General features: G+C 41.2%; 1 protein-coding gene across 10 annotated transcripts in view; it reads right to left on the bottom strand.

Annotated features, from left to right (window-relative positions):
• The window catches only part of ERC2 (ELKS/RAB6-interacting/CAST family member 2), a 660,221-nt gene that overhangs the window by 490,918 nt on the left and 142,462 nt on the right, over window positions 1-26,841 (bottom strand). For 9 of the 10 annotated variants that reach the window (XM_048488069.1, XM_048488071.1, XM_048488072.1 and 6 more), the window contains 2 exons: window positions 20,847-21,002; window positions 11,072-11,239 (listed from right to left, as the gene is read on the bottom strand). In XM_048488069.1, coding sequence (XP_048344026.1) covers window positions 11,072-11,239; window positions 20,847-21,002 — 324 coding nt within the window. Of the gene's footprint in view, window positions 1-11,071; window positions 11,240-20,846; window positions 21,003-23,803; window positions 23,846-26,841 lie in introns of all 10 variants that reach the window. The other variant, XM_048488070.1, reaches the window with a different exon arrangement.

The raw sequence follows: 26,841 nt of genomic DNA, 5'->3' as shown, positions 1-26,841 counted from the left end.
TGTTCTAAATCCCCTCATACAGTAGTCTGCTTAATACATTAGTTAAGCAGCATGTGATGTAAAATTTAATTTTGGCTGTCCTGAATTTACTGTCAATCAAACTCATTCACTGTAGCAGAGAGACAGATAAAAATGTCACTTTTAATTTTCTTTAATTCATTTGTTTATTTGCCTCTATATTAATAAAGTGCATCTATTTAAGTAAATCTTCATAATTGTGTGTAAGACTTAGGGGCAGCTTCCCTCACATCTTTGCAGCCAAGCTGATTGATACTGCCAAATCAGCTATATGATTTTAGGCTTTATGCCACTGTATGCCCTTTATGCCCTGAGCCATTTGGGGGAGGGGGGTATAAATATAAAAATAAATAAATAACTGCTCGATTCTTCTATCTAATTAAAGATTTTGGAAACTCCTCCATTTTCATTGATAATTCTCATTATATCATCTCTCAATATTTTTCTCCATAGCCATGTGACTAATTTTGTTATTTATATTTACTCATACATATATGTCTACCAACACAGCATACACTTCTTACATCTGAAGAAATGGACTGGAGTGAACAAAAACTTCATGTCACAATAATCATGAATAAGTAGATCAGCAAAAAAATTATTTAGGTTTACCCTTAAACTTCCATGAAGCACAAAACCAGGGGCAAAATAGTCTGCTGCTTATACAGTCATGCTGAATCGGGAATAACTGGGGTTGATATTACTGGCATATCTTTTTACAAGATTAAGAACCCCATCCAAAGGTGGGAGCGGCACACTGCTCTGCTGACAGATCCACCCTTCCTGGGGCACTTACCCCAGCAGAGGGATGATATTGCCAACATACGGCCCCTCCCCTGGTGCTGGAATGCAGCGTTGGATGCTGCACCAGCATCCCAGGAACCCTGCCGCTGGCGTAGGAGAGGCGGGGTGAGGCATAGCCAGAGAAAGAGCTGACTTTAGCTAGCTCCCTCCCAGCCTTTGCCAGCATTACACCAGCACCCCATAGTTCAGACTTAAGCCAACCTTTTGGGCGGCATAAGTCTATTGAGGCAGGGAGGCTATGTGACTTTTCTAGCCTCCCCACACCACTGGAAAGTCTCTTTGGGGGCAGCAGCTGCGGTGCCTGGCTCTTGGATAAGGCTGTAAGTTACTTGTCATAAAACATGAAACAATGCCTACCGTAGCAAAGCTGCATTTACAGAAGGCCAAGTATCAGATGTCCCACCAATACAATAATAATAAAAACTGATTGCTTGAACAGTGTTAAATATATAACTATATCACTTCATAATATTGTGATGGGGGAAGGTGGAAAGCAGCATGGTATAGCCTGATCTCCTCAAATCTTAGAAGCTAAGCATGGTCAGTACTTGGAATAGACAGACCACTAAGGGAAGAGAAAGAGAATGGCAAACCATCTCTTCTGCTCACTTGCCTTGACACCATTCGTCAACTCGATGGCACTTTACACATAAACAAGCATTCTAACTACTATCTGCAGACTTTATGTATGCTTATATGGAATCTAAAACAAGACCTATTAAAAACCACAAGGCTAAATTATAATCATATGCTTAAAATGCAGTATTGTTTGGGTTGTTTAAGCCAAAATGGCATTCATTAGTTCATATTCATAACCACTGATATCGATTTATACAATTCACCATACATATAAAGTATAGAGGAATGTAAAAACTCATGCTTTCACCATGCTGATAAATGACTGGAAAATATTAACTTTGATGTTCATAATATTTTTCTCTTCAGAATATTATAAAAGGTTTGCTGTTGTCCTATCAAGTCAGTTTCAAGTTCATAATCAGAGTAAGGATGAGGAGGAATGAGGCCAAAACTTGTGAGTCTTGTTTTGTTCTAGTACTGGCTTGATTGATGGCCTCAGCACCATCTCAGAATTGGAAAGTGTTTGCCTCAGTCTCACTTTAGTAAAGTATGCAGCCTCTGATGACTTCCACATGGGTTATCTGCCTTGGCTTCAATGTTGTTGGGAAGAAAGTTTTTTTTCATCTGTTTCCCCATAGCGTTGTACATCATTTGTGTACCTATCAATACTGGCTTTTCTCCCATCTTTTTCAAACCTGCTTTGACCTGGAGTTTTTGGAAAGCTCAGGGTAAAACCAAGCAGGCTGCTGTGAGTGAAAAAACCTGGATTTTTCCCACCCACATGGCAGCCATGTTCCCTGAGACTTTTCCTTCCTCCCTCAGCCACAGGAGGCATTAAACTTTTTACAGTGATGAAAGGTTATAACAAATATTTTTTAAATCCTTCCAAATATATAAGACAGCCTCCAAAAGCAATTAGTACTAACAAATTCCAGAAGTTAGTATGGTATAGTAAAAAAAAATTAAAAAGGAACGAGTCTTGTGACAAAAACAAAAAAATGGTTTGTCATCAGCTATATGTGAACTAAAGGCTATTTTAGATTCATTAAGTGGTAACTTTTGGAGGTAGAATATATATGCAGTTTAACAGATGGAGAAAAACATATATAAAAACTAGTGCAAGATGTATGAATAGGGACAACAATAAGCTTGTAACCGTTCAGTGCAGAGTCCAAATGCCAATGTCTACAATTTTATTTTGTATATAATATTTCCGGCATTTGATGAAGAAGTCTAGTCCATAAAAGCTTGTTTTCCAACAAAACAGTCTTTAAATTGTAACATGACCATATGTAAGTTTTGGTATTTAGAAAGTACGTGAATGAATAATCCGATCTGCAAATAAATTTATATAAATTTACACTATGAGGATTATTTGAATTCAAATTATCAATTAATAAAATCCATCTCAAATATGATGAAAACATCCTGAATCAGGATGAATTTTCTTCTGAAGAAACCCTTTACTATAGGTCAGGCAACAGAGAATACTACTCCCCTGGTATTTATTACTGCTAATTAATAAACTTACAAAAACCTAAGAAATTAATCTGCAAGGTCATTTGACACAGACAACATGTCTTTTCCTCAGATTGCAATTCCTAGCATTTCTACTCTGTTACGAAATGAGTACCACTGCATTAAGTCTAAGTGTCCTATTAACCTATTACAAATATGGAGGCTCTCATTTCCATCTGATCCTCTCAGAAAAAAAGGTGCCTTTAATGTATTCAGGTCTGCTGCCAAATACCTCTTGCACATGAACAATTACAGCTAATTTTAACCAAATTGCTTCCTGCAAGGGGTGGACATCATTAAGAAACTTTCTCCATTTCCTTTTACAAAGAACTCTTAAAGACAGAAAATAAAGAAAGCTCTTTGTGATGCTGTCCAATAAAATCATTATGGTCACACTACTTACTTCAAAGCCTAGAATGGAAATCACCTAGCCCTCAATGGGACATATAAAGTAGCTTGCTGTGCTTTAAAGCCGCATCTGTTTATTAGGCTATTTAATTATTTAAGTGTGACATAAATTGTTCAAAATGTCATGTAACCTGCTACCCAGACTTTTGTACAAGATTCAATTATCAAAATGCCAGAAGTTTTTTGGGAAAAAATATAAAAAATGATTATATCATTCTATGTACTAATAGCTAAGTAAGCCAAATCTGAGAAAATTGGAGTTGTGAAGGGGCAATACAGTGATTGGAGCTGTGAAGGGGCAATACAGATTGTTCTACAAACCTGAACAATACCCCAGATTTGCAGAAAAATAGAAATCTAAAAATAAAAGTATTTTGGAAGCTTTAAAAAAGCCCTAAATGACAAATTGAATACCTGTAGCTTTAAGCAACAGATTCCCTTAGTGGCCTTTTGCTAGGCTACCACAGATTCCAGGCTTGGTTCTGTCAATAAAAGGCAGGGGGAAGAGGCAGGGCTCCTCCCAGGCCTATTTCAGCCTTTCAGGAAGGACTTATTGGTAGGGCTGTACATCATGGGAGAGGGGGTGTATTTTTCTGGTTCATATTTTCAAGCCTGAAAAAAAATCCAAAAAATGTGGGAAAGCATATTCCCTAAACTGGTGCTTCCCTAGCTTTTTTTAACTTTTTCAAAAAAAGATTCAAATCTATTAAACCCAACCCCAAAAAACTCCAATCCTGCAAAGATCATGTGGGTCTGAAAGGTCACAGGCAGTGCAGAGCTTAATGCTGAGCTTCAGCTGCCTGTGGGACCATATGCACTGCCGCAAGTCAGCATGTAAGTGAGGAGTAGAGGGGTTTCCGCATCTTTTCAATGGCAATGGGGCCAAAGGGACTTAAAAATGCCAAAAAAATGGCATTTTTCAGAATCTACTTTTTGGGCTCCCTTACACTGTCAGGAGAACCCCCCCCCCCCAAAAAAAAAAACTAAGAGCGTTTGGGGGCGGGGGGGGGGGGTAATTTGGTTTTGCCTAATGCATAACCCTACTTATTGGGGCCCTGTCTGGGTAAAGTTGCTAACTCCAGGATGGGAAATTCCTAGAGATTCTGTAATAGATTCTGAGGAGGACAGGGTTTGGGAAAGGAGAGGCCTCCGCTGAATATAATGCCATACAGTTCACCTTCCAGGTTAGTCATTTTCTCCAGAGGGACAGATCTATGTCATCTGCAGATGTAATTTTGCCACTATATGAAAGCCATAAGGTATAGAGATTAGAGCTTCAGAGTAGGGTCTGGGATCACAGGTTTGAATCCCTGCCCCTGCTTGGCACCCTTGCACCTGATTTTTCCACTTGGCCACCCCCAAATCACCATTTCATCACAGCTCATGCCCCTGGTTACAAGTCTGAACACAACAATCACACATCCCATGCTCTGTGGCACTGCAGTGGCACTAAAACCTGCTTAAAAACATTGATCCTCATGGGTCCTCATGATTTTTGCACTAAGTCACCCCAAAATTACCATCACATCACAGCTCATGCCCCTGGTTGCATCTCTGATCACAGCAATCATGCATTCCATGCTCCGTGGCACCACAGTGGCACAAAACCCTGCTTTAAAACATGGATCCTCATGGATCCTCATGATTTTTGCACTAAATCACCCCAAAAACACCATCACGTTAAAGCCTGAGCCCTTAGCCACATGTCTGAACAGAACAATCACGCATCCCATGCTCCATGGCGCTGCAGTGGCACAAAAAAGCAGTAGGCGGTGTGGGATGGGGTGAGGCTTGCTGTTATGCCCAGTTGTCTCTGTGGTAGAGATTTCAATTGGGGGGGGGGGTTCTGCTGGAGGTATTGCTCTGGGTAGGGGCACCAAATTTCCCACAGGGTTGCTGGTGAGTCTCCCAAAAGGAACCAGCAGCCAACTTTGCTGAAGTTTGCATGGGAGAGAGGCAAATGCTGTGGGCAGCCAATTGAAGGTGAACCTAATGCCTACAGAACGAATGCCCAGCCATCCAAAATTCAGCAAAGTTGGCTGGTTCCTTTCAGGAGACACATCAGCAGCCCTTAGGGAAATAGATGCCCCTACCCAGAGCAAGACCCCTCCCCCCAGAGCCCCCAATAAAATCTCCAGCACAGAGCCAGCTGGGCATAAAAGCAAGCCCCATTGAAGTAAATGGTGGGGAAAACAATTAATTTTTCCCATAGAACTTACTGAAAAGCTGGGAGATTCTGTGCTCTGAAGTGGCTCCATTGCAGCCAATGGGGATTTTTTGATGGGGTCTGTGAGGTGGGGTATCTTCCATAGACTCTCCTGATGATACCACCCAAGTTTGGTGATTTTTGGTTTAGGGGGTTCAAAGTTATGGACCCTCAAAGTGGTAGCCCCCATCTCCTGTTAGCTCCCATTGGAAACAATTGGGGAGAATGAAATGAGATGCCTCCCACAGACCCCTGCAGGTTACCTCTTGTAAATGAGGGTGAAAACCATTTGTATAGTAGTATAGCAGTTGATGTTAATAGTATCATTCAAGGTACATGGTTATTGTGTTTTAAAAAATAGACTTGAAACAATTTCATTTAATATAACTATGGAGTTGGCAGGGGCATCGACATAGTCCAGATCCTTGAAATAAAATTTGACCTACCACATCCAAAACTTTTAAAATTTAACCCTTGTTGTTAGCAACATTAATTCAGATTGGTGTACAAATGTCCTCCCTAGTAGATCCTCTCTTAAATACATGAGACTTGAGTCCCTACCTTTTCCCCCCAGGGGTCAACGTATATCACTGTTTATGCTGGTTTTTACTTAGAGACTGCATTTCCCAACATTTTCTCAAGGTAGTTTGTTGCATAATTCTTACAATAAAATCAATAACAAATAGCACTGCCACAAAGTATCAATTTATGGTTTCAGACACTGGTTTCCACTTCCTTTCTTGTTCCAAAGTGAAGGAAAACTCATGGTTCAGCAGCCCAAAAAGACTAGCCCATGTTCTTGCAAGCCAAACCCCTGTTAAAACTGGTTCCCAGAGGAAGGCTCCTTGGAAGATCTCCAGTATTTGGTTGGTTGATGTAACAGGGTCCTTATATTCAAGGGCGAGGGAGAGATATTATCCCACCTCTAGCCACCAACTGTAACGGGACATGTGTGGCCTACAATCAAGGTTCCCACTAAACTGACCAGTGGGGTTTCCTTGGCCACCCAAAATATCCCAGGCTAGTGTTCAGGGATCTTCTTTTTACTCTGCTGCCATTAAAGAGAAGGAACTGGGAATCCCAAAACTGCTGCTGGCTGCCAAATATAATAAAGGATCCCACCTCACATTCGCTCTTGGTGTGAGGGGAATGTCCTTCAGAGTCTCATATACAAAAATGGAGGGAACTCAAAATTGGCTGGGATTCTAGTCTCTCAGACAGGCACTCTTCAACCTCTCACACACAAACGCAGGCTGGCACGAGGGTAACTTGAACACAACGAATGACATTTATATTAAAAACAAAAGAAAGGCTTCTTAAACTGGCTCAGAGAGGTACTAACGCTTGATGGTTTCAGAGAGGTTCTTTTCACTTAAAAGTTACAGAGCTTCAGATATTACTTAGGTTTCACACAGAGACACAGACACAGTTCAGGAATTATTTTGCTTTAGATCTACTAAATTTTTTCACAGACAGACACTAGTCCTTTCTGATCCACAACCCACTGAATACACACACACACAGTCTATGCCCTGTGAGATTCTGGCATATAAGACCTCCCCCTCTCACACTAATCCCAAACTGGCCTCACTGCCCCTGGATCGGGCTTTTCCCAGACTGGTGTTACACAGGGGTAGGGCAGACTCTAGGTTTGGACAATATTCACTGTCAAGCCACTGACTGGCGCGTCACATTGCACCAAACTCAGGGCCTCCTTTCTTTGGACATGCCTCCCCAGCTTGTAGAGTGACTGGACTTCTGTCAGCTAACACTGCTGAGACAGAATCCTTCAGCTCAGATCTGACAGACCGCTCTCTGTCAAACTCTGGCTCTTCCTGAATCTCTCTCCCAATCTTGACTCAACTCTGATCTCTGTATCAGAGTCTCTTCAGAGAGAGTGAATCCAATGTCGGGCTCTGCTCTGTCTATATATACTGCTCGCACTTTAGCTCCCCTAACCCTGGCCATAGGCAACTGTGCCTTTCTTGACCAATCAAATGGGGTCTTTTGTATACTGGAGCCTGCTGCCTTAACTCTGGTTGTTACTAAGGCCTTTTCATTAGTCCTTTCACACTCACCAGCCCTTCAGGGTGGGGCAAGTCCGTTATAGTTGACATGGTAGTAGGAACTAATTCAGACATTCTGGACCTAAGTAATTTTAGAACTTTAAAGGTCAAAAAAACCTAGGGCATCCACAACATTTTAACCATTTAGACAAATGCCTGTTTTACTTCAGGTGCTTCCACATGGAGCTCTTTCTCAGATTTACTTCCTAAACTTAAGCAGTTCATTTGGTGACTTATGACCAACAACACTGCACAGTCATCCCCCTTCCAAGTTTTCAGTGCCATACCTCTTTGACTTGTATCCACCATTCCCCACCACTGTCAGGGTGGCTTGAGTACTGGGGGATGAGAACTCTGGTCTGTGTGAATCTGCTGTGTGAACCTATTCTTCTGCTGCTTCCTGACTGCTTATCTCTCCTCTGCTCAGCTAGTGAAGGCCACATACTTTGATCTGTAATGCAGCTGTAGGATGATTGTATGGTGGGCAGGGGGAATGGGCATACTGGTTACTTTAAAATAGATACGTCCTGGCTGGGGCAGCCAGAGACGTCTTCGTACTGTACTGGACTAATCTTACCTGCAATAAAGAAATCATTGTTCATCAACAACTGTTTCGATTGTTTGGTTTAAGGACGTTCTGACAACCACTATCAGTGGGACTTTTTACAGTGTTTTTTTTTAATCAGTATTAGTTAAATTGCTGAACACACGAAGCTGCCTTACACTGGACAATTAAGGTCAGTATTTCTGCTGACAGGCCACAGCTCTCCAGGTAGAGATCATTCACATCACCTACTACCTGGTTTAAAAAAAAATCTGGTGATGCTAGAGATTGAAACTGGGATTTCCTGCATGCCAAGCAGATGTTCTGCAACTGAGCCGTAGCGCCTTTCCAAGTATGAAGCGCCCATGGTCCTAAGACTACAGCAATATTTGTACTAACTTTTTTTAAAGGGGCAAGATTCCACCAGAGGCATGGGGGAGTATAGAAAGTACAAAAGAACAGTACAGAGAAAACCTCCATACAGAAGTCATCACCATTACAAATTGCCAGGGCATCCATAGCAGCAACGGCAGAAAAAAAGGAAATCATCCCTGTGTGGAAGTAGCCTTGCGTTATCATCTGCTTTTTCACCCGTCAGTAAAAGACACGTACATAGCATTATTTTGTGGATACAACTATCATTATTAAAAGCAAAGACTACCTCTGATATTGTCCTTTAATTTTCCTGTTGCAAAAAAATACATCAGAACCAAAATAAACTAAAAAGAAATATGTGTCCTTTAACTCACAGTCCCATCAATTAAAATTGGCCAGCAGTTTGAAAATCTACCTATTAATCAACTAAAGCTTTAATTGATTAATGATTGATTAAACCAATTATAGATTACAGATCAGTTCACCATATATTCTCACATCCAGCATGATCCAGCATGAGGCGGCGCGTGTTCTCACAGGTGGTGCCTTTAGAGAACATATCCAACCTGTGCTGCGCCGCCTGCACTGGCTTCCAGTTGAGTTCCGAATCATTCATAAGGTATGGGTGCTTACCTTTAAGGCCTTACGCGGCCTGGGACCTTCGTACCTTCGGGACCGTCTTACCCCATATGTCCCTACACGGCCTCTACGTTCGTTAGAGGCCAATTTACTGGTGGTCCCTGGCCCCTCGATGATGCGGCTGGCCTCTACCCGGGCCAGGGCTTTTACAGCCCTGGCCCCTGCCTGGTGGAACACGTTACCACCAACTATCCGGGCCCTGCGGGATCTTGGAGAGTTCCGCAGGGTCTGTAAGACCGAATTGTTCCACCGGGCGTTTGGAGGGGCCGGCCGCTGATGCCCCCTCCCCTTTCCCCCTCCTTTTCTTTACATTCTGGGTTCTCCGCTTCTCTGTTTTATTTTCCAGGGTGGATCTATGAAGTTCTGTTTTTATGACTGGATGCCAATATAATATTATTGATTGTTGTTTTAATGGGGTTTTTATTGTAACTATTGTTTTATTGTGTTGTTCACCGCCCAGAGCCCTTCGGGGGAGGGGCGGTATATAAAACTAATTATAAATAAATAAATAAATTTATTTTATTATTAATTTTTATTATTAATTTTCATGTTTCTGACAGACTTTCTGTTTAATGTAAGAAGAGACACTAACACATAATTACATGACAAATTACAACAAAATGCTTCCTGCTCAAGCTTGAACTGTTTGTAATCTACCAAATGCGAAAGAATGGAATAATAAGGAAACAAAGGGATCCGTTAACATCTTATCATGTTGGTTCAATGCCAGGAGTTGGTCACAAGGCAAGGCTTAAATCTTAATTTTTAAGATGATGTTCAGGACTCTTCCATTTAATTCATCCTCTTAAAAATGAATATTTACTCCTCCTGCTTCATTCAGCCTTAGGATACAGGAGATATCATAGCTGAAGTGATTGAACCCACCTGCTAACTAGAAAACTATTTTAAGAGTGGCTAAGAGGAATCCATCATAACCTTCATTTCATCAAATGAAAGAAGACATTCAGTCATGAGAGTATTTGAAACATGTCAATGTAATTACTGTAAGATTAAAGATTAAACTACAGCTAAATCTTTTTTATTATCATAATGTCTTAAGTAAGCCTGAATTTATTTTAGAGTTGTTGTTGTGTGTGTTTTGTTACACTCGACGTGACAGATTATGAAAAAAGCATTTAATAGCTTCAGCCCCAGAGGGACCTGAATTTGACTGAAGCAGTGGCAGGAGAGCCAGGAGTAGCTAACTCTTGCTCCACATTTTGTTTTTCTGATCAAACTGCTTTCCCACCAGGGGAAAAAGTTACCCAGTTGTCTTAATTTTTTTTCCTATGTGAGAAATGATGGTTTTAACTCTAAAAAATCTGCAGGGAAAGGATCAAGCACCCCACCCCCACTGTGCATCCAATGAAAGTCAAAGAGCCAGTGCTTCCATTCAAGTTCAAAAGTACTGGGAAATATTCACATATCTCTTGCATAACGTACATTTTGGCAGTAACACAGAGAGATCTATAATGTTCATTTAGCACATTTTTTTCTTGACAGTTAAGCGATTATTTGCTTTGTACAAATGTGTGTATTCTTCTGAACTGTAAGCCAATTCCAAATGTACAACTCAAAGAGCCTTATAAAAGAGATAAATGAAAGCAACTATACAGAATACTAGCAGCAAAGGGGAAATTAAATTATATGTGCATACACATTTTGAGTTTCTTGCTAGAAATCTTCCTGTTCCAGCGTATGCTCACCTGCTATCAAAGCCAGCTCATATTTTGAACTATTACAGAGCTGATCTTGGCATCAATTAATACCTCAAGTTATCATACAATTTGGAAACCAGTTGAAAAAAAGGGTCACACTATGTCTTCAGTACAGTAACCAATACATCATTTTAATTCTGACACACTCCATTAACTAAACATTTCTGCTGCCGAAGATGATAATAAAACCTCTTACCTCTGTCTGAAGTATGGCAGCTCTCTGTTCTTTGGCAGTAAGCGACTCTTTAAGCACTTCAATGTGTTGCTTGCAATCTGAATTCTGATTGCTAAGGGTTTCAAGCTTAGTTTGTAAGGCAAGAAGTTCTGACTCTTTCTTTGAAAGCTCCTGCTTCAGCTGGTCAATCTGCAATAAGAAAAATAGCCCCGTAATTTCCATGCCATACCATTTTATAGTTCAGAGAACTGACAATTAACCTTATATTCCAGACAAATGAAAATCTCATAGAACGCTATTCCAAACTGACTTATTTTAGAATATGTAACTTGCATTCAATTTGATTTCTTTTATTGCTATTTATCAGGATTGCATAGCTGTATCTTGCTTCTGATGTATTCAAGGACAAAGGTTCCAGAACACTAATCTGGAGACATGAGTAAGGTGCCCTTTAAACATTACTGTGCTATTGGACAAACATTTCTATGAGTGCATTGCACAGAACCACTGTACTGTGTATATCCTGTGCCTGCTACTATGTGAATAGGGCTAGCCACATAGGTTTTTGCCACAGCACATTGAGCCACACTCCTGGCTAGGAATCAAACAAATCATGTAGTTGTAGCAGTTTAAGGAGGTGATAAATCTATAGAGAAGCAGCTCTCACAGCACTAACACAGCATTTAGAGGATATTTGTAACTGACACAAAGTCTTAATATTCAGATCTGGTTCAAAAATTAACCCTCCTGGTAATGGCCTAAAGTTATGAGGTGGATGGAAGAACCTTGGAATTGAGTGTACAAGTGAGTAAGTTTTTACCTGAGCATGGCATGCATGCCTTATCCATATTCAACTATCCTTCCCCCTTCCAAAACATGAAAAGAGGGAAAGAATATGAAAACTGTGTGTATCAGCCTAAGTCAGCTTCCCAGCAAAGTAGTGAACACTGTATGTGGGCTGTTATCATGGAATAAATATCTGAAGTCTCACCAGTTTTTGTAAATTAGACTGCATCCTGGTGGTTCACATTTATTTATACATATTTGACAAGTAATATTGTATATATTCTTTCTAGTATAGCTACAATGCTCAGTTGGGTTTTGATGTAAGATACAAAAAGGTGCAGGTGAATTTAGTTTGCAATGGATAGAATGACAAGAAAGGAACTGCCACTTAAAACAAGTATTTAAGGGGAGAAAAGCACACCTGTGAAATGCTCATGGATTTGCATTACCACTGTTACTATGCAACTGGTTCAGTATTTTTTCAAGTGACTGTAAGGGATAAAACTACTATTTAATTAGGAGTTAGTGAAATGGTTTTATCTGTACTTCAAGGAATACTGAGCATACCTTTTCCGAATGCTGCATTCAGTATACCCACAGCTACAGTTTCAGAGAACAGAATAAAATATTTTAAACTGGAGGAATAGCCAACAAAATCTAGATTCTGAACATAAATTTACAGTGCTCAAGCCATATGCTCAAGATCAATAAAGTACAATATTTATCAGCTGTTAATACTACAGAGTAGTATATTTCAGGGAAATATTTCTTACACTGATTTTTTTTTCAGTTCAACATATGAAATAAATTCTTCTGAAATTAAACCCAGAAAGCAATCTTAATTACAGAACTATATATACTTGCACATGTGGGATATTTACACAAAAATTTTTGCTTTCCTCCATAGAATTTATTACCTTGACTGGGGTTTTTTTTGGGGGGGGGGGAGGGAAGGAAGATCAGTAGTAACCAAATGGAGACAATAAAGGTCTACTTGAAGTTCTTAGGATCAGACTCATTGTGTGTATGTTAAATGCTGTCAGGTCTCTTCCGACTTATGACTACCCTATGTATTGATAACTTCCAAAACATCCTATGGATAACAGCCTTGCTCAGATCTTGTAAACTGAGGGCCACAGCTGCATTGAGATTGAATCAATCTATCCCATATTGAGTCTTGCTCTTTCCCGGCTGCAGTGGCAGAGCTGCAAGGGGATGGGGGGTACACCATGCACCCGGCGCACGCCTGGGGGTCATGAAAAATAGCCCCTGGCCCCTCCCCCTTCTCCCCCTGCAGTGCCCCCCTGCGGCACCCCACCCCACCCCCCTTCCCACACTTACCTTAGTTCCTTTCCTTTTTCAGAACTTTTTCAGGCTGCAAAAGGCCTGTTCGCAGAAAAAATTGGCCTGAGGAACTACAGTTCCCAGGAGATCTTGGGGCTCACAAGGTCTCTTGGGAAGTATAGTTCCCATCAGGCCATTTTTACTGAGAACAGGCCTTTTGCAGCCTGAAAAAGTTCTGAAAAAGGAAAGGAACTAAGGTAAGTGTGGGAAGGGGGAAGGGGGAAAGCGGTGGTGTTATGGGGGCGGAGGGTGCCGCGGGGGCTTTGTAAGGTGGAAAATATAGAATGCTCACCGGGCGCAGTTTGGCCCAGCTACACCTCTGCCCAGCTGCCTTCAACTTTTCCCAGGAAGATTATCTTTTCCATGACATTTGTCTTCTCATAGTGTAACCAAAACATGACAGCTGCATTTTAGCTTCTGGGGAGAGTTCAGGCTTGATTTGATCTAGAACCCACTGATTTGTCTTTTTGGCAATCCACTATATTTTCAAAAACTTTCCTCCAACACCATATTTCAAATGAGTCTACTTTCTTGCTGTATGCTTTTTTCATTGCCTGATGTACATACAAATACATTGTAATGGGGATACTGTGGTATGAATTATCTTGATCTTGGTCACCAGTGACACATCTTTATACTTGGTGTACTTGTTGCTGTTCATATTTATTTATTGTTCATATTTGATTCTGGTATTCTGTTTTGTTGGTTGTTAGCCGCTCTGAGCCCTATGGGGGAGAGCGGGGTATAAGTTCAATAAATGAAATGTAAATGAAATACTTAAGGATCTTTTCTAGCTCCTTTATGCCTGCCTTTTTCAGTCTCAATCTTATTCTGGTTTCTTTGTTGCAGTCCTTTTTTTGGTTGATGATGGAGCCAAGCAATAGAAAATCTCCAGAAATTTCAATTTCTTCATCATCAGCCTTAAAGTTGGTTAATTCACCAGTAATCATTACTATTGTCATCTTGATGTTCAGATGTAATCCTGTTTTGAAACTTTCTGCTTTAATCTTCATCAGTAGTTTCAAGTCTTCAATCCCTTTTGCTAGTAATATATAATCTGTACCAGTTTATTCTAAATAAAACAGGTTGCTGTACTTCCTCAAGATAAGCCTTCTTTACATGGTTTTTAAACTCCTCAAGACTGTTGCCCAGATAGTATTTTGGCACTAGGAATGTTTGGGTATTTTTATTCAACTTCATTAAAAAAATTGATATTAACAATTTATAAGCTGCCCCACAATCAGCTGCAAGTCTTGTTTTAGCTGAGAGAATAGAGCTTCTCCATCTTCTGCTTCCAGTTACATAAGCTATTGGATTTCTGTATTGGCCATCTGGTAATGTCCACATATACAGTCATCTGCTTGACTGTCTGAAACGTGTTCGCAATGAACAACTTGTTTTCACAGAATTCTATGTGTCACTGCATTATTTTGTGCTCCTAGCCCAAATTTTCCAACAACATTTCATTCTACTTTGTTTCCCACTTTTGCATTTAAGTCTCCTATGTGTGATCAGTTTCTTCCTGAACATTGCTTATGGTTTTGATCACAACTTCTCTGACACACACACAAATCCCCTCATCGTGTTAAAGGGTGCATCCAGGAGGGAGACTCATTGATTTTATTAAACACACTTAAGAATTGGCTAGGAACTGTTTACAGATAACAAAAAAACAACAACAAGGATCTGTGAACAGGCTTAAAATCTGAAGATAAAACAAGAGTGAATGAGGAAGGAACCCCCAATTTTGCACAATAACTAAGAAGAGGCCTTCAAGGGTAAAACTGAAGCAGAAAACTTACTTTGAAGAATATTTCTTTTTAAAGATTTTTTTTTGGTACACAAATGGCAGTCTTCCATGTATATGGCAAAGAACCACTAACTCATTATAAGCAAAACAGAGAAAAGGGGCCAAAACCTATAAAAATAAGGTGAGAGTAATACAAATGGGTGGAAACTTGAAGTCACTGTGTACAATAGCATGTGGTTTGTATAAATAGCATGTGGCCATCACACTGCCTGATCATTTCCCAAATATCTTCCTAATTTAATCTATAATAAAGCAAATGCCTTGATAGACGGGCAGTCAAAAACATGGTGACAATTTCATTGCAGATACACTCCACGTTGCTCCTCATGGAAAGCAAATTCCAGCTAGATGATTTGCAGTCTAGTAAAAATTGCCACTCACAAAGTTAAAAAAAAGATATGAGACATTAAAATAACTCGTTTGGGGCATTATTTAATGCTAAAAAGAAGATAAAAATCCTGGACTATTTTTATGTGTAAAGATCATCTCACGGTTTTTAGGGGAATATCAGATTTTAGTTTATGAACTTTTGAGAGGCAAAGGGCAGGGTCTGGGGATGAAAAGTTTCATGACAACCTTCTCTGGCCACCTTTACAGCTGGCTATTCATCATCTGTTTGCAGCTGCTCCTTTCATCAATCTGCAACTTTTAAAAAATGGGTTTCTTTCAGAGGCAGTCATAGAGACAATGTCCCATCACAGAGCCCATTATGTTTGCCTTCCTAGAAATGTTATATAAACCATTCTGATTTCACTATGTGATGATGTTAAGAAATTAAAACAACCATGAAAGGGAAATACTTCTGGTCTTTTCTTTAAATAAGGTGACTTTTCTGTTCCTTTTTCTAGCTTCCAACCAAAACAATCACAGAGGCCGTTTCCGCACGGGCAGAAAATGACGGCCTGGAGACGGTAAAAACACCGTCTCCAGGCCGCCGTTCGCACGAGGGGCGCAGCTGCAGCGCAGCCGCGCCGCCCTCGCGCCGCCCGCCCGGCCTGGAGCCGGCGTTTCCCCAGTGCGCTTCCTAGCGCTCTTTTTGGTAGGGAAGCGCCAAGAGTGAAGCCGCTGCCGGCGAACGCAGCGGCTTCACTCGACTCCACCCGGCACTCACCTTGTCCCTGGGCCTCCAGCGTCGCCGAGGCCTGGGGACACGCCCCCCTGCCCTGTGCCACTCGAGCAGGCGTGCAGGGCCAGGGGGCGTGTCCCCAGGCCTTCGTGACGCGCCAGAGGCCCAGGGACAAGCCGGGTCGTGCGAGCACTGGCGCTCCGCGGCGCCGGCTGCCCGCCTCTTCCCGGGACCGTCCGTGCGGACAGTCCCAGCGTCTTCGGGTCGGCGCGAGAAGCGCCGACCCAGCCGTTTCGGCTGCCGTGCGGAAACGGCCAGAAATAGTGAATTTCTTGAGATATTCATGAAATGTACCTCCAGTTTCAGTTGCGCTCTCTAACCGGTAAATAGCAATATTTTATGGTATACACAACTCAGAATAGTATAATGATGGATAGAACTGTCGCACCAAAAGGAATTCCCTTTCTCCCAGTTATAGCTATGAGTAGAAATCGAACAATTGAATTTAACACTTCATGCATCAGACAAAATGGGCTCTTGCTCAAATATGTCATTGTATAAAATACCATAAGACACTTAGTTTGTCATATTATCAAAGCTACATCCTTGGAATTTTACATTATTTTGATTTTGTAAATAAAATGTTCACATTATAACAAAAATGGGAAGAATGTAGCCATGATGCATATGGAAAGTATTAAAATAGTGATGACCTCCTGGTTGCCATCAAGCCTCCATTTTGGTAGATCCTTCTCCATTTTGGCCAGCTTTTCTCTGCCACCCAGATGAGACCCAGAAAACGAGTTTCAGGTCATCTAAAGTACAAAAGTTGAAAGCCAAGCAATAATAGGGCAGGATTCAGTATTATCTGTCTTTTATCTCACCATGATCACTAGAAACAAAATATTAGGCCCAGCTCCCACCCGGGCCTGGCATCTCCGGGGCAATGCCATGGTCACACCTGCATTGCTGTTATCTGTCTGTTAATGGCCCATTCTGTTTCAGTTGCTGTGCTTGTAACTAGTGAAATAGGTCTTACACTGTTCTTTTCTTATGCTGCTTGTTGTGGGAACAGGTGGGAGTGGGGAGTCTGGAAGAGGGAAATGTTTGGAGATATATGTGAGCCAGAAAGCTGGAGCCCTCATCTCCGGCTTTCTACAGCTAAGGTCTTGACACGGTTCAATAAAGTTCTTGAACCTTTCCTGAGTCCCAATTATTGACTGGAGTAACAGACCCTTACACAAATGCAGCCTCAGAAATAAGTCCTTTGCCAAGTTCCAAACCGCTAATCAGAATTTCTCAGTGATTAATGATGTTAAAGGAACCTGAGGCAAAACATTCTTACTGACAAAAACCTAGACTCATGATTAAAAGGTTCTGTAGTCCCGCTACTCCAGTATGGGCTAACTGAAATATCCTTGGAAAATCCAAGCTTGATGAGATAAGGAAGATTGCCTACAACACGTTTTCTTCCTGCTCTGAGAATTCCTCTCCTTTTATTTGAATATATTCCCAAGAGCTGGGAACTCTTTTATCACCCTTTCTCCAAGCCCAGGAAAGGGGATCTTTTGTTTTCATTTCAAGTTTCTGATCATATCACTGAAACCAGAATTGGTCCCCAAACCGTTCTCTACCTGCTCTATCTGGCCATTCTGTTTCCTACAAGGAGAGGTTTTTGCCTGCTGAAGCCAACTACTGTCTTGTAAGCAATAAATAAATAAATTCTATTCTTGGCACACAATAAGTGTCTAACATATTCACTTCTCATTCTCTTGAACTTACCTTTTTATTATTGGCTGCCCAGTCATTTGGGTGCTTACCTAAAGATTTGAATCTGCCTGAAACCTGAACAGATAGCTATAAGACCCTGTTTCACACCATTTCTTCTGACTTCCTGCCTTTCCTCTCTTGAATGTTACACATCACACAGCATGCCTAAGGGTATTTGGAATATTTGCAGCTTAATGTGAGGATTCTAGTATTCCACGCCGCTGTTCTACACTTGACACTGTGATAACTTGAATGTGCTAATTATTCTGCTCAATATATCTCTCTGAGTTCATCACACTCAAGGTCTCAGTATTCTTCCTAATTTGTGTAAAGATTCTTGCCTCTTGTGCGAATCTTTAGCTAGACTGGTTGCATTCCTGTAAGTCAAGTTTTCTTCTTTATACGCAGTCTACCCTAGTACCGTGGAAAACAGATTCATTCACACTGACATGTGTCTAAGGCACATATGATCTGATCACTCACAATAACAACATTCTACAATGGTAGTCTGCATGATTCAACTGAAGGTTAACTTAAAACTGATAAGCAGGTTGTTTGTAAATTCATGTCAATGTCCATACTAGTTCATAAATTTGGGGGAATAAGCAAATAGTAAAATTCTCTTCAACATTAGCTAGGCATTACCAGAGGCTGCAGTATCAAATACATGTACATGGTGTTAAATGGTCATTTATATTTATCCTCTGACAAATTAGTGTGAGTACAAGAATAAGCACTGAATAAGCTGTATTCCTATGATGCAGTGAGAAAAAAGGTGCTTTCAGCCTACAAAGCTATGTGCAGACCAAGCACCAGGACTGGCCCAGTAGCTTCCTGTGTAATAGTCATTTCTTCCTTTGAAAGACTGCTATGGATTACTGAATTCAGAACCAGTCAAAATTAACAACAAAGGAGAAAACTGATGGCTTTCTAGCAAATGGCTCTGCCAGGATGAGAATCCTATTTTGGCAATATTAGCATAACTCACTGATAGCAATTAAGTTGACTTTGTTGGAAAACAATCAATTGATATTATTTTATTGATTTATACTTACATTTGCTGTCCACCCTCTAGCACAGCAGGGCTCAAGGGGTGTAATAATCATTTAAAATACACTGAATAAATAAATTATACATGCATACATACATACATACATACATACATACATACACACACACACACACACACATCTATACACACACACACACACATATATATATATATACATATATATATATATATACACACACACACATACACACACACACACACACATATATATATAGGGCAGAGTACAGCATTTTTTATGCTTGTATGTTTATAATCTTGATTCACTTTTTGTTTCCATTTTTGCACATGTACAAAGTTCTAAACAATTTCTAGGTTACGTTCATTTTATAGAAAATAAATCATGCAAGAGAGAACTCTTCTCAGTGTAGCACAAATATGTCCCCAAAAATGTAATGCCAAGTGAATTCTTTCTAGCCATTTTTTCCACTCTCACCACTTCATTCTCCAATTTTCCCTCTATGTGTTCACTCAACTATGAAAGGCTGTATGCTTGTGAATCTGGGAAGCAAGTGTTTATTATTAATGGCTCAGAATTCTACACTGGAAAAAGTACAAGTCCTTGATAAAGCATAGCCTTCTAGGAAAATAAGTAGTGTTCCACAGTGGTCTGCCTTTAGCAGACATGCAGACATTTTTTCATTCAAATTAGAAAGGTCTTTATATATTTAGTCCTTAAATCTAACTTATTTTAAGGAGCATTATAACACCTAGAGTTGTTGGCTATGAAAAGAGCCTTGTTCTTCTGTCTGCCATCAATCAGGACTTTTATTTATCAGAGGTCCTTATCAGTGATCTCTGGTTCGACAGACAGGGCATAATAAGATCTCTTTGCTGACAACCATATAAATATTTTTTCCACCTTGAAAGGTCCTATGATGAATGGCAGAAGTAGATCTTTTTGTGCAAGGACACCAAACAGAAGGGCAGCACTGCTGAAAGAGGCTGTACAGACTTTCATCAGAACATAGCATGATAATCAAAGGGCTGATCCGACAGGTATGCCAAAACCATCTTCCTCTCATTCATCTGTTTTTTAAGAAGCAAAGAATCTCTTTCCTCTAATTATAACTTCCTCTTTGCACTTATAATATTCCAGCCTAGCCATATATGAACCCAAACTCATAAAGGTCACTCCTGAAAAACTATTTCGATTATAATAATGCAGAATAAAGTATATTTATTCGTGAAAGCCTTCGACAATATATTTGCATTTACTTATATTTGTGTTTAGTTCTTTTATTATACTTGAAGTAACAGAGTTGCTAGCTAATATTCAAGAGGCGACTCCTGGGGTCTATGTTTAAAAGTTACACTGGGTATTTTTATTGCAGCAAATTCTAAATGTGTACAGTATCTAAAATCTGTAGAAACAGCTAACATTTAATGTTTTCTTAATACTGATATCAGGATGCAAGGACATGAATATCAGTTGCAAGGAAACCCTTCCACATGAAGAAGCTCTCAATGGTCTCCAGACAGACAGATGCATTTGTTATAATTACTCAGCAAGGAGGATTTGATAGAGGACTGGTAACAGGAATGGTGTTGTCACAGTTTTTATTCAGGGGAGCAAAGGAACCTCCTAATTCTGTGGCAACATACTTTTCCTCCAGGTAATGATTTCAAATTCTGCCCCATTTTTCATACTGGTTTGACATAAATATAAAAAAGGTTGCCTGTGAACACAGACTCTAGCATGGGAATTCCTCCAACCACAGTAAGCTATCAATGGAAGTTGCAAAAATTAACTTTCTTTTCAAGAAGATTTTTCACTAATTGTTTCAGTACCTGTTTCTGCAGATGGAGAATTGAGACAATCACATGCCCACAGCCTCTACTAGAACCTAACAGTGCAATCTTAAATAGACATAGGTCTAAACCCACTAAACTCAATGGTGCAGTAACTCTGCATAGTGCACCGTAAATTTCCCTCATAATTTGAAAGTACCTTATTTTTCATGAACTTCGAGTGACTCTTGTAAACTTCTATTTGTTTGATTTCTTCTTCTCGGTCTTCTGTGTTCAGGATTCCATTTGTCTTCAGCATCTGTATTTCATCTTCGAGGTCTCTTATATTACGTTCCAGTGAAGCTATTTTTGTGTCCTAATTAAAAGAAAGTGTTGGTATGCAATTATTATAATAACTGTTTATAGGGAAGGAACATATATAAACTGCAACACAAGATCCTCACACAGAATCAAAGCAAAAGAACAAAGTCAGCGCAAGAATCTGGATGTGATTCAAGTCTATTTCACTGCAATAGACCTTCAAATAATTGTATTACAAAAGAAGTACTGACCTTTATTTTCTAAACAAGAGGGCGAGGCTTCATTGTATTGCATCACTCATAAAGATGGTCTGATCTGAAGCACATTGTAGTAAAAGCTTGCCTTGCTATTAAAACCACACACAGAGATAATTACCAGCAAGGCTGGCCATAAGTAAACGTGAGAGCTAATAATCTGAATCTGAATCTAGACAAGATGGAAGAGATGTTGCTGCAGGTACTACAATGCTGAGATAAAGTTCATACTGCACAGCTGTCTCCTGGACTGATTGTGCTACTCGTGAAGGACCGACTTCACAGTCTGACAGCATTCCTGATCTTGTCCCTGTTTCTGCCATACCTACATTCCAGGCGGATTCACCAACTATGCCCATTCATGGGATAAGCTGACCTGGCCAGTCACTCATGCCATTGTAAAGTCTAGACTAGATTACCATAACCTGCTCTGTGAGAAGTTGCTTCAACAATTCAGTTGTTAGATGTGATAACAAGGGGCCTGCCTGGTATCTTGCATTGCCCCAATCTTTGTCAGAAGCACTGGATGCCAATTTGTTTCCAGACACAATTAAAATTGCTCATATTGACTATTATTGCTCTTATTGACCAGAGCAATTTTTTACAGACCAACTTGCCCATGATTGGAGAAAATCAAACTGGGCCCTGTTTTGTATGTGTTTAGGGTAGGGGGAGCTGGGCAGTGTCTGCTCCCCATTGACGCTTGATGAGGCAGTGAGAGACAGTGGGGAGCAATTTGGCATTGTCCAATATGGTTCTTTAATAACAGCACAAAAACAGAAGCATTGTCATCACATCAGGACGACACTATAATAAGCTCTAGTTTAACCATAGAGTTTTGAGTGAATCTTAGAGCATTATCCCAATGCTATGATAGCACTCAAAATTTTGTCTTGGAATTGACATTGCACATCAGTGCAACAGCAAATAGCTTTTTATTGCATTGATAATGTTATCATTTATATAATTAGCAGTCTTGACGGCTGAGGTGGCATATAAGCATTCATAAATAAATGTCTTTTACTTGCTATAATTTAGTATCCACAGCCCTTACAAACCACCTGATTAGCTAAAACACTGATCGCTAGGAAAACTTGGTAGATGAAGGGAATGCTGTGGATGTAGCATACCTTGATTTTAGTAAGGTCTTTGACAAGGTGCCCCATGACATTCTTGCAAGTAAGCTGGAAAGTTGTGGACTGGACAATGCAACTGTTAGATGGATTTGTAATTGGTTGAGTGGCCAAACACAAAGACTGCTCATCCATTGTTCATTTTCATGCTGGAGAGAAGTGAGTAGTAGAGTGCCACAGGGCCCAGAGCTATTCAATATTTTAATCAATGACTTTGATAATGAAAAAGAGGGCATGTTAATCAAATTTGCAGAGAGATTTCAACAGAGATAAATGTAAGATTCTACAGAATTAGGCAGAAAAATGAAATGCACAGATATAGGATGGGTGACACCTGGCTTGATACCATGTGAATAGAATCTGGGAGTCTTAGTAGACCACAAACTGAACATGAGTCAGCAGTGTGATATGGCAGCCAAGAAAGCCAATGCAATTCTGGGATGCATTAATAAGAATACAGTGTCTAGATTGGGGGAAGTAATTGTACCACTCTACTCTGCCTTGGTCAGACCTCACCTGTGCTCAGTTCTGGGCACCACAATTTAAGAAGGATATTGATGTCTCCAGAGAAAGGCAACCAAAATGGTAAAAGGTCTGAAATCCATGCCCTTCGAAGAGAGATTTAGGGAGCCAAGGTGTTTAGTCTGGAGAAATAAAGGTTAAGGGGGGATATGATAGCTATATTTAAATATTTGAAGGGATGTCATGTCAAAGAGGGAGCAAGCTTGTTTTCTGCTGCCTCAGAGACTAGGACATGGAGTAATGGATTCAAAGTGCAGGAAAAGAGATTCCACCTAACCATTAAGAAGAACTTTCTAACTGTCAGGGCTGTTTGACAGTGAAATTCACTGCCTAGGAGAGTGGTGAAGTCTCCTTCTTTGGAGGTTTTTAAACAGAGGCTGGATGATCATATGTCAGGAGTGCTTTGATTGTGTGTTGCTGCATGGAGCGGGTTGGACTTGATGGCCCTTGTGTCTCTTCCAACTCTATGATTCTAAAGTGCCATCGACTAACAGCCAAATGATGGTGACCCTGTCAAGGGAATTTGTAAGTGAGAAGCAGGGGTGATTTGTCATTCCTTCCTTGGAGGTCTCCCTTCCAGGAACTGATCCTGTTCAGCTTCTGAGAGCAGATGAGATCAGGCTATGTCATGCTGCCTTTCCTCCCACTATAGAATCTTGCTGCTTGGTAAGTCATTGTCTCAACCCAAACTCCTAACAGTTCCAAAGGTAGGTAAATTTTTCACAGCACACAGAGTAGACTTAGAGACAGGAAATTCTCACTTCCAAAAGCACTTCCAAAAGTACTGTCCCATTACAGCACAATAAAAATGCAAGGAGAAGTTCTCTTAAAGGATAAAAAAAATATTTTCATGCACACTGTATAGTAAAACAAGACAAGAGTCACCTCGTGCAGTAAATACTATGAACAACACACTCAGCTTTTCAGCAACAATGCTGTAAACATACCTGAAATATTATAGCTGGATCTATACATACAGATGGTTCTTTCTGCAAGAAGCAAGGTAAACCACAACTATTTTCATTCATTTAAGAACTTTCTATGTTCACATTTTCTTCTTTTCTACTTCAGTCACAGCTTGCAGGAAATATGTTGCTATTTTTTAAAAAATAATAAATTCTGCAGAATTCAATCACAGAAATTCTTTGGTACCTATGCTGTACCATTTACGCACTGAATTATATGAATTGAAGCATCTTCTTTGCAAATCTTCTGCTTATTTTGTAGCCTGCAGTTTAGAACTTGACCGAAGCTTCATTGAGGCCAGGATCAGACAGCGCACGGGGGCAGGGGGGGAGCTGGCCAGCTGTAGCTTTATACTTGGAGATGAGGGGCATGCGGAGCCCAGCTGGCCCCACTCACGAATTCCATGTCGAGATTGGGGGCAGGGCAAGCCCTGATCATCAGTGTTCCGTTGTATCCATGCCCTGAACTCCAAGGGGAATTCTAGACAGAGGCACAATTGTGAAGGGGGGTGTTGTCAGGGTCATGCCTGGTATGGGTTCAAATCTATACGCGTTGCACTTCTGATATATGTAACCATTGCTGGCTTGACCTGAATTTATGGCTGTTTGTAACTTTTAGACAACTGGACCTCCCCTAATATGCTGGTGCCATAGGAAAGAGTTATTATCTAACCCCTGGCCTAGTAGCCAGGTGGCTTCATATTGTTATCTGCTTCTGACAGTTTAACCTTGGTCCTGGGTACAAGTGGATTCAACAATTAGCAGATGTTCAGGGGAGAGGGGGAGATTCCAGGGGGATAAATGTGTAACCAAAAGACATGTCCGGCAGAACTAGTTTGACCCATTGTTCTGGGCTTGTGTTTTCATAATAAAGGAGAGAGAGAAGGTGAACAGTGGAGGGCAGGTCAACCCAATGCTGTTCAAAGGGTGGCAGACCCATCTTCCAAGCAGCTAAGATTCATTTATGTGTGCTGCATAGTTACGAAGATATCTCCTTAGTTTGTTTTTTTTAAGGGAAACTGTATATTGCTGGAATCAGCAGGACCAGCTGAATGTAACTATGTACTTTTGGGGCTGAAAAAGGCACCCAGGTTCAGAGCCACAGACCAAACCCACTGGGCTACCTTAAGCAAGGTGGCTTAGGGGAGAAAGGTGCATTTTGAAGCATTTTAACAAGAACATCTTGAGCAGAAATAAGGTGTCTTAAGGACATCTTGGGGGAAAGGCTGTGTGGAGTACATTCCCAGGATGTCTTCTTCTTCTTCTTCTTTTGCATCCTCAGACACTCCTGATTGAACTACTACCTGGGTCCAAAACCATTCCAAACTATGGACCAGTTCCTTCAAGGGGAGTGCAACCCCATCCATAGCAGGTGACACCTTAAGTGCTAGCCATGACCATTAATTCACCAGCAAAACTTTTTATCTTGTCAGGATCAATCTTCACTTTATTAGCCCACATTCACTAAAGAAAACTGTATCCAGGCACCGATTCAGAGTTTCTACATCCTTTCTGGGATCAGGCAGAAGTTCAAGACAGAGCTGCATATCATCCACCTACTGGTGAAAACCCATCCATGTTTCCAGGTGGCCTCACCCAGCAGTTTCATGTAGATGTTGCAAAACATAGGGGACAATATAGAGCCTTGCAGAACCCCACAGGGCAAAGGCCAGTAGAATGAGCAGAAGTCCCTCAGCATCACCTGATGAGTCCTCCCCTCCAGGTAGGACTAGGCCCACCCAAAACCAGTGCTTCTCAGTTACAGCCCAGAAAGGCAGTCCAGAGGAATATCATGATCCATGCTATCGAATGCTGCTGAAATGTCCAGGAAAATCAACAGAGTTGCACTCCGTCTGTCCATCTGCCAGTGCAGGTCAACTGCCAGGGTAATCAAGGCTATTTCAGTCTCATAACCAGACCTGAAACCACAGTTGAAAAAAATCCAAATAATCCTCTCCCTTCTCACTATATTGCAGGTCTGATACAAAACAGGAGTTCTTATGGCTGTTATTTACAGTTTTTAAGGGCACCAGAATTCATAGATTATCCATTTTTCATATAACAGACAGCCTTTTATGGAAATATTTGCATCTCAGGAAGCCACATCATTTTAGATGTATTTAGAATCTTGCAGCCATCTTGCATTTGAATGGATTAAGTGGTTTTGTTGTCAGTTAACCCTTCCCTCATCTGATTTCAAAATCTCAATTATTTTACAGTCATAGCATGGAGATTCTTATGTTCTTATTCACAGGCAGCTGAATAGTTTTGAAGGGATTGTATGATAATTCCATTGCCATCCACTTTCCACAAAGTGAAATGTTGGTGGGTCATAACTTGATGGTCTTTGTCAAACAATGGAGCTCACTGCACAATGATCACAAAGTCACTCTTAGGCTGTTTCTGCACGGCCGTAAGGGCGCCTCCACGCCGGCAGGAATTCCGCCGGCGTGGAGGCGGAGGCCGTTCGCATGCAGGCATGCGGACGGCCTCTGGAGAGGCCGGCAGACGGCAGGTGACTCCACATGGAGCCGCCTCTTCCCCCCTTCCCTTTCCCATGTACCTCTCGTGTCGCCGTCCTGCTGGCCTCCTCAGCCCCGCCCACGCTGCCCTCCGACCTCCAGGGGTCGGAGGACAGCGAGGGAGGGACTTAGGAGGCCAGCAGGACGGCGACACGAGAGGTACATGGGAAAGGGAAGGGGAAACAGCGTGTTCCCGGCGGCGCGGTTCGCACCGCGCCGCCGGGAAGACGCTTTCCCCTCAACAACAACCCTTTACAGGGTTGTTGTTTAGGGCGGCCTGACGCCGCCCTGGGGGAGGGGGAGCGCAGTCAGGTTGGCGCTGCTGTGCGAACGGCGGCCTGGGGGCGGCGTTTTTACCGCCCCCAGGCCATCGTTTTTGGCCCGTGCGGAAAGGGCCTTAGTGAGGAAAATATTCAGCCAAGTAAATACAAGCATACCAGCAATTTACATCACTGTGTTGGACCCTCAGCATCAGCATAAGTAATGAGAGACAGCATG

This window comes from Sphaerodactylus townsendi, linkage group LG03, assembly GCF_021028975.2.
Source record: "Sphaerodactylus townsendi isolate TG3544 linkage group LG03, MPM_Stown_v2.3, whole genome shotgun sequence".
In the NCBI taxonomy this organism is placed as follows: Eukaryota; Metazoa; Chordata; class Lepidosauria; order Squamata; family Sphaerodactylidae; genus Sphaerodactylus; species Sphaerodactylus townsendi.
The sequence above is the reverse complement of the archived record's forward strand: the minus strand, read 5'-3'. Positions and strand labels throughout refer to the sequence as shown.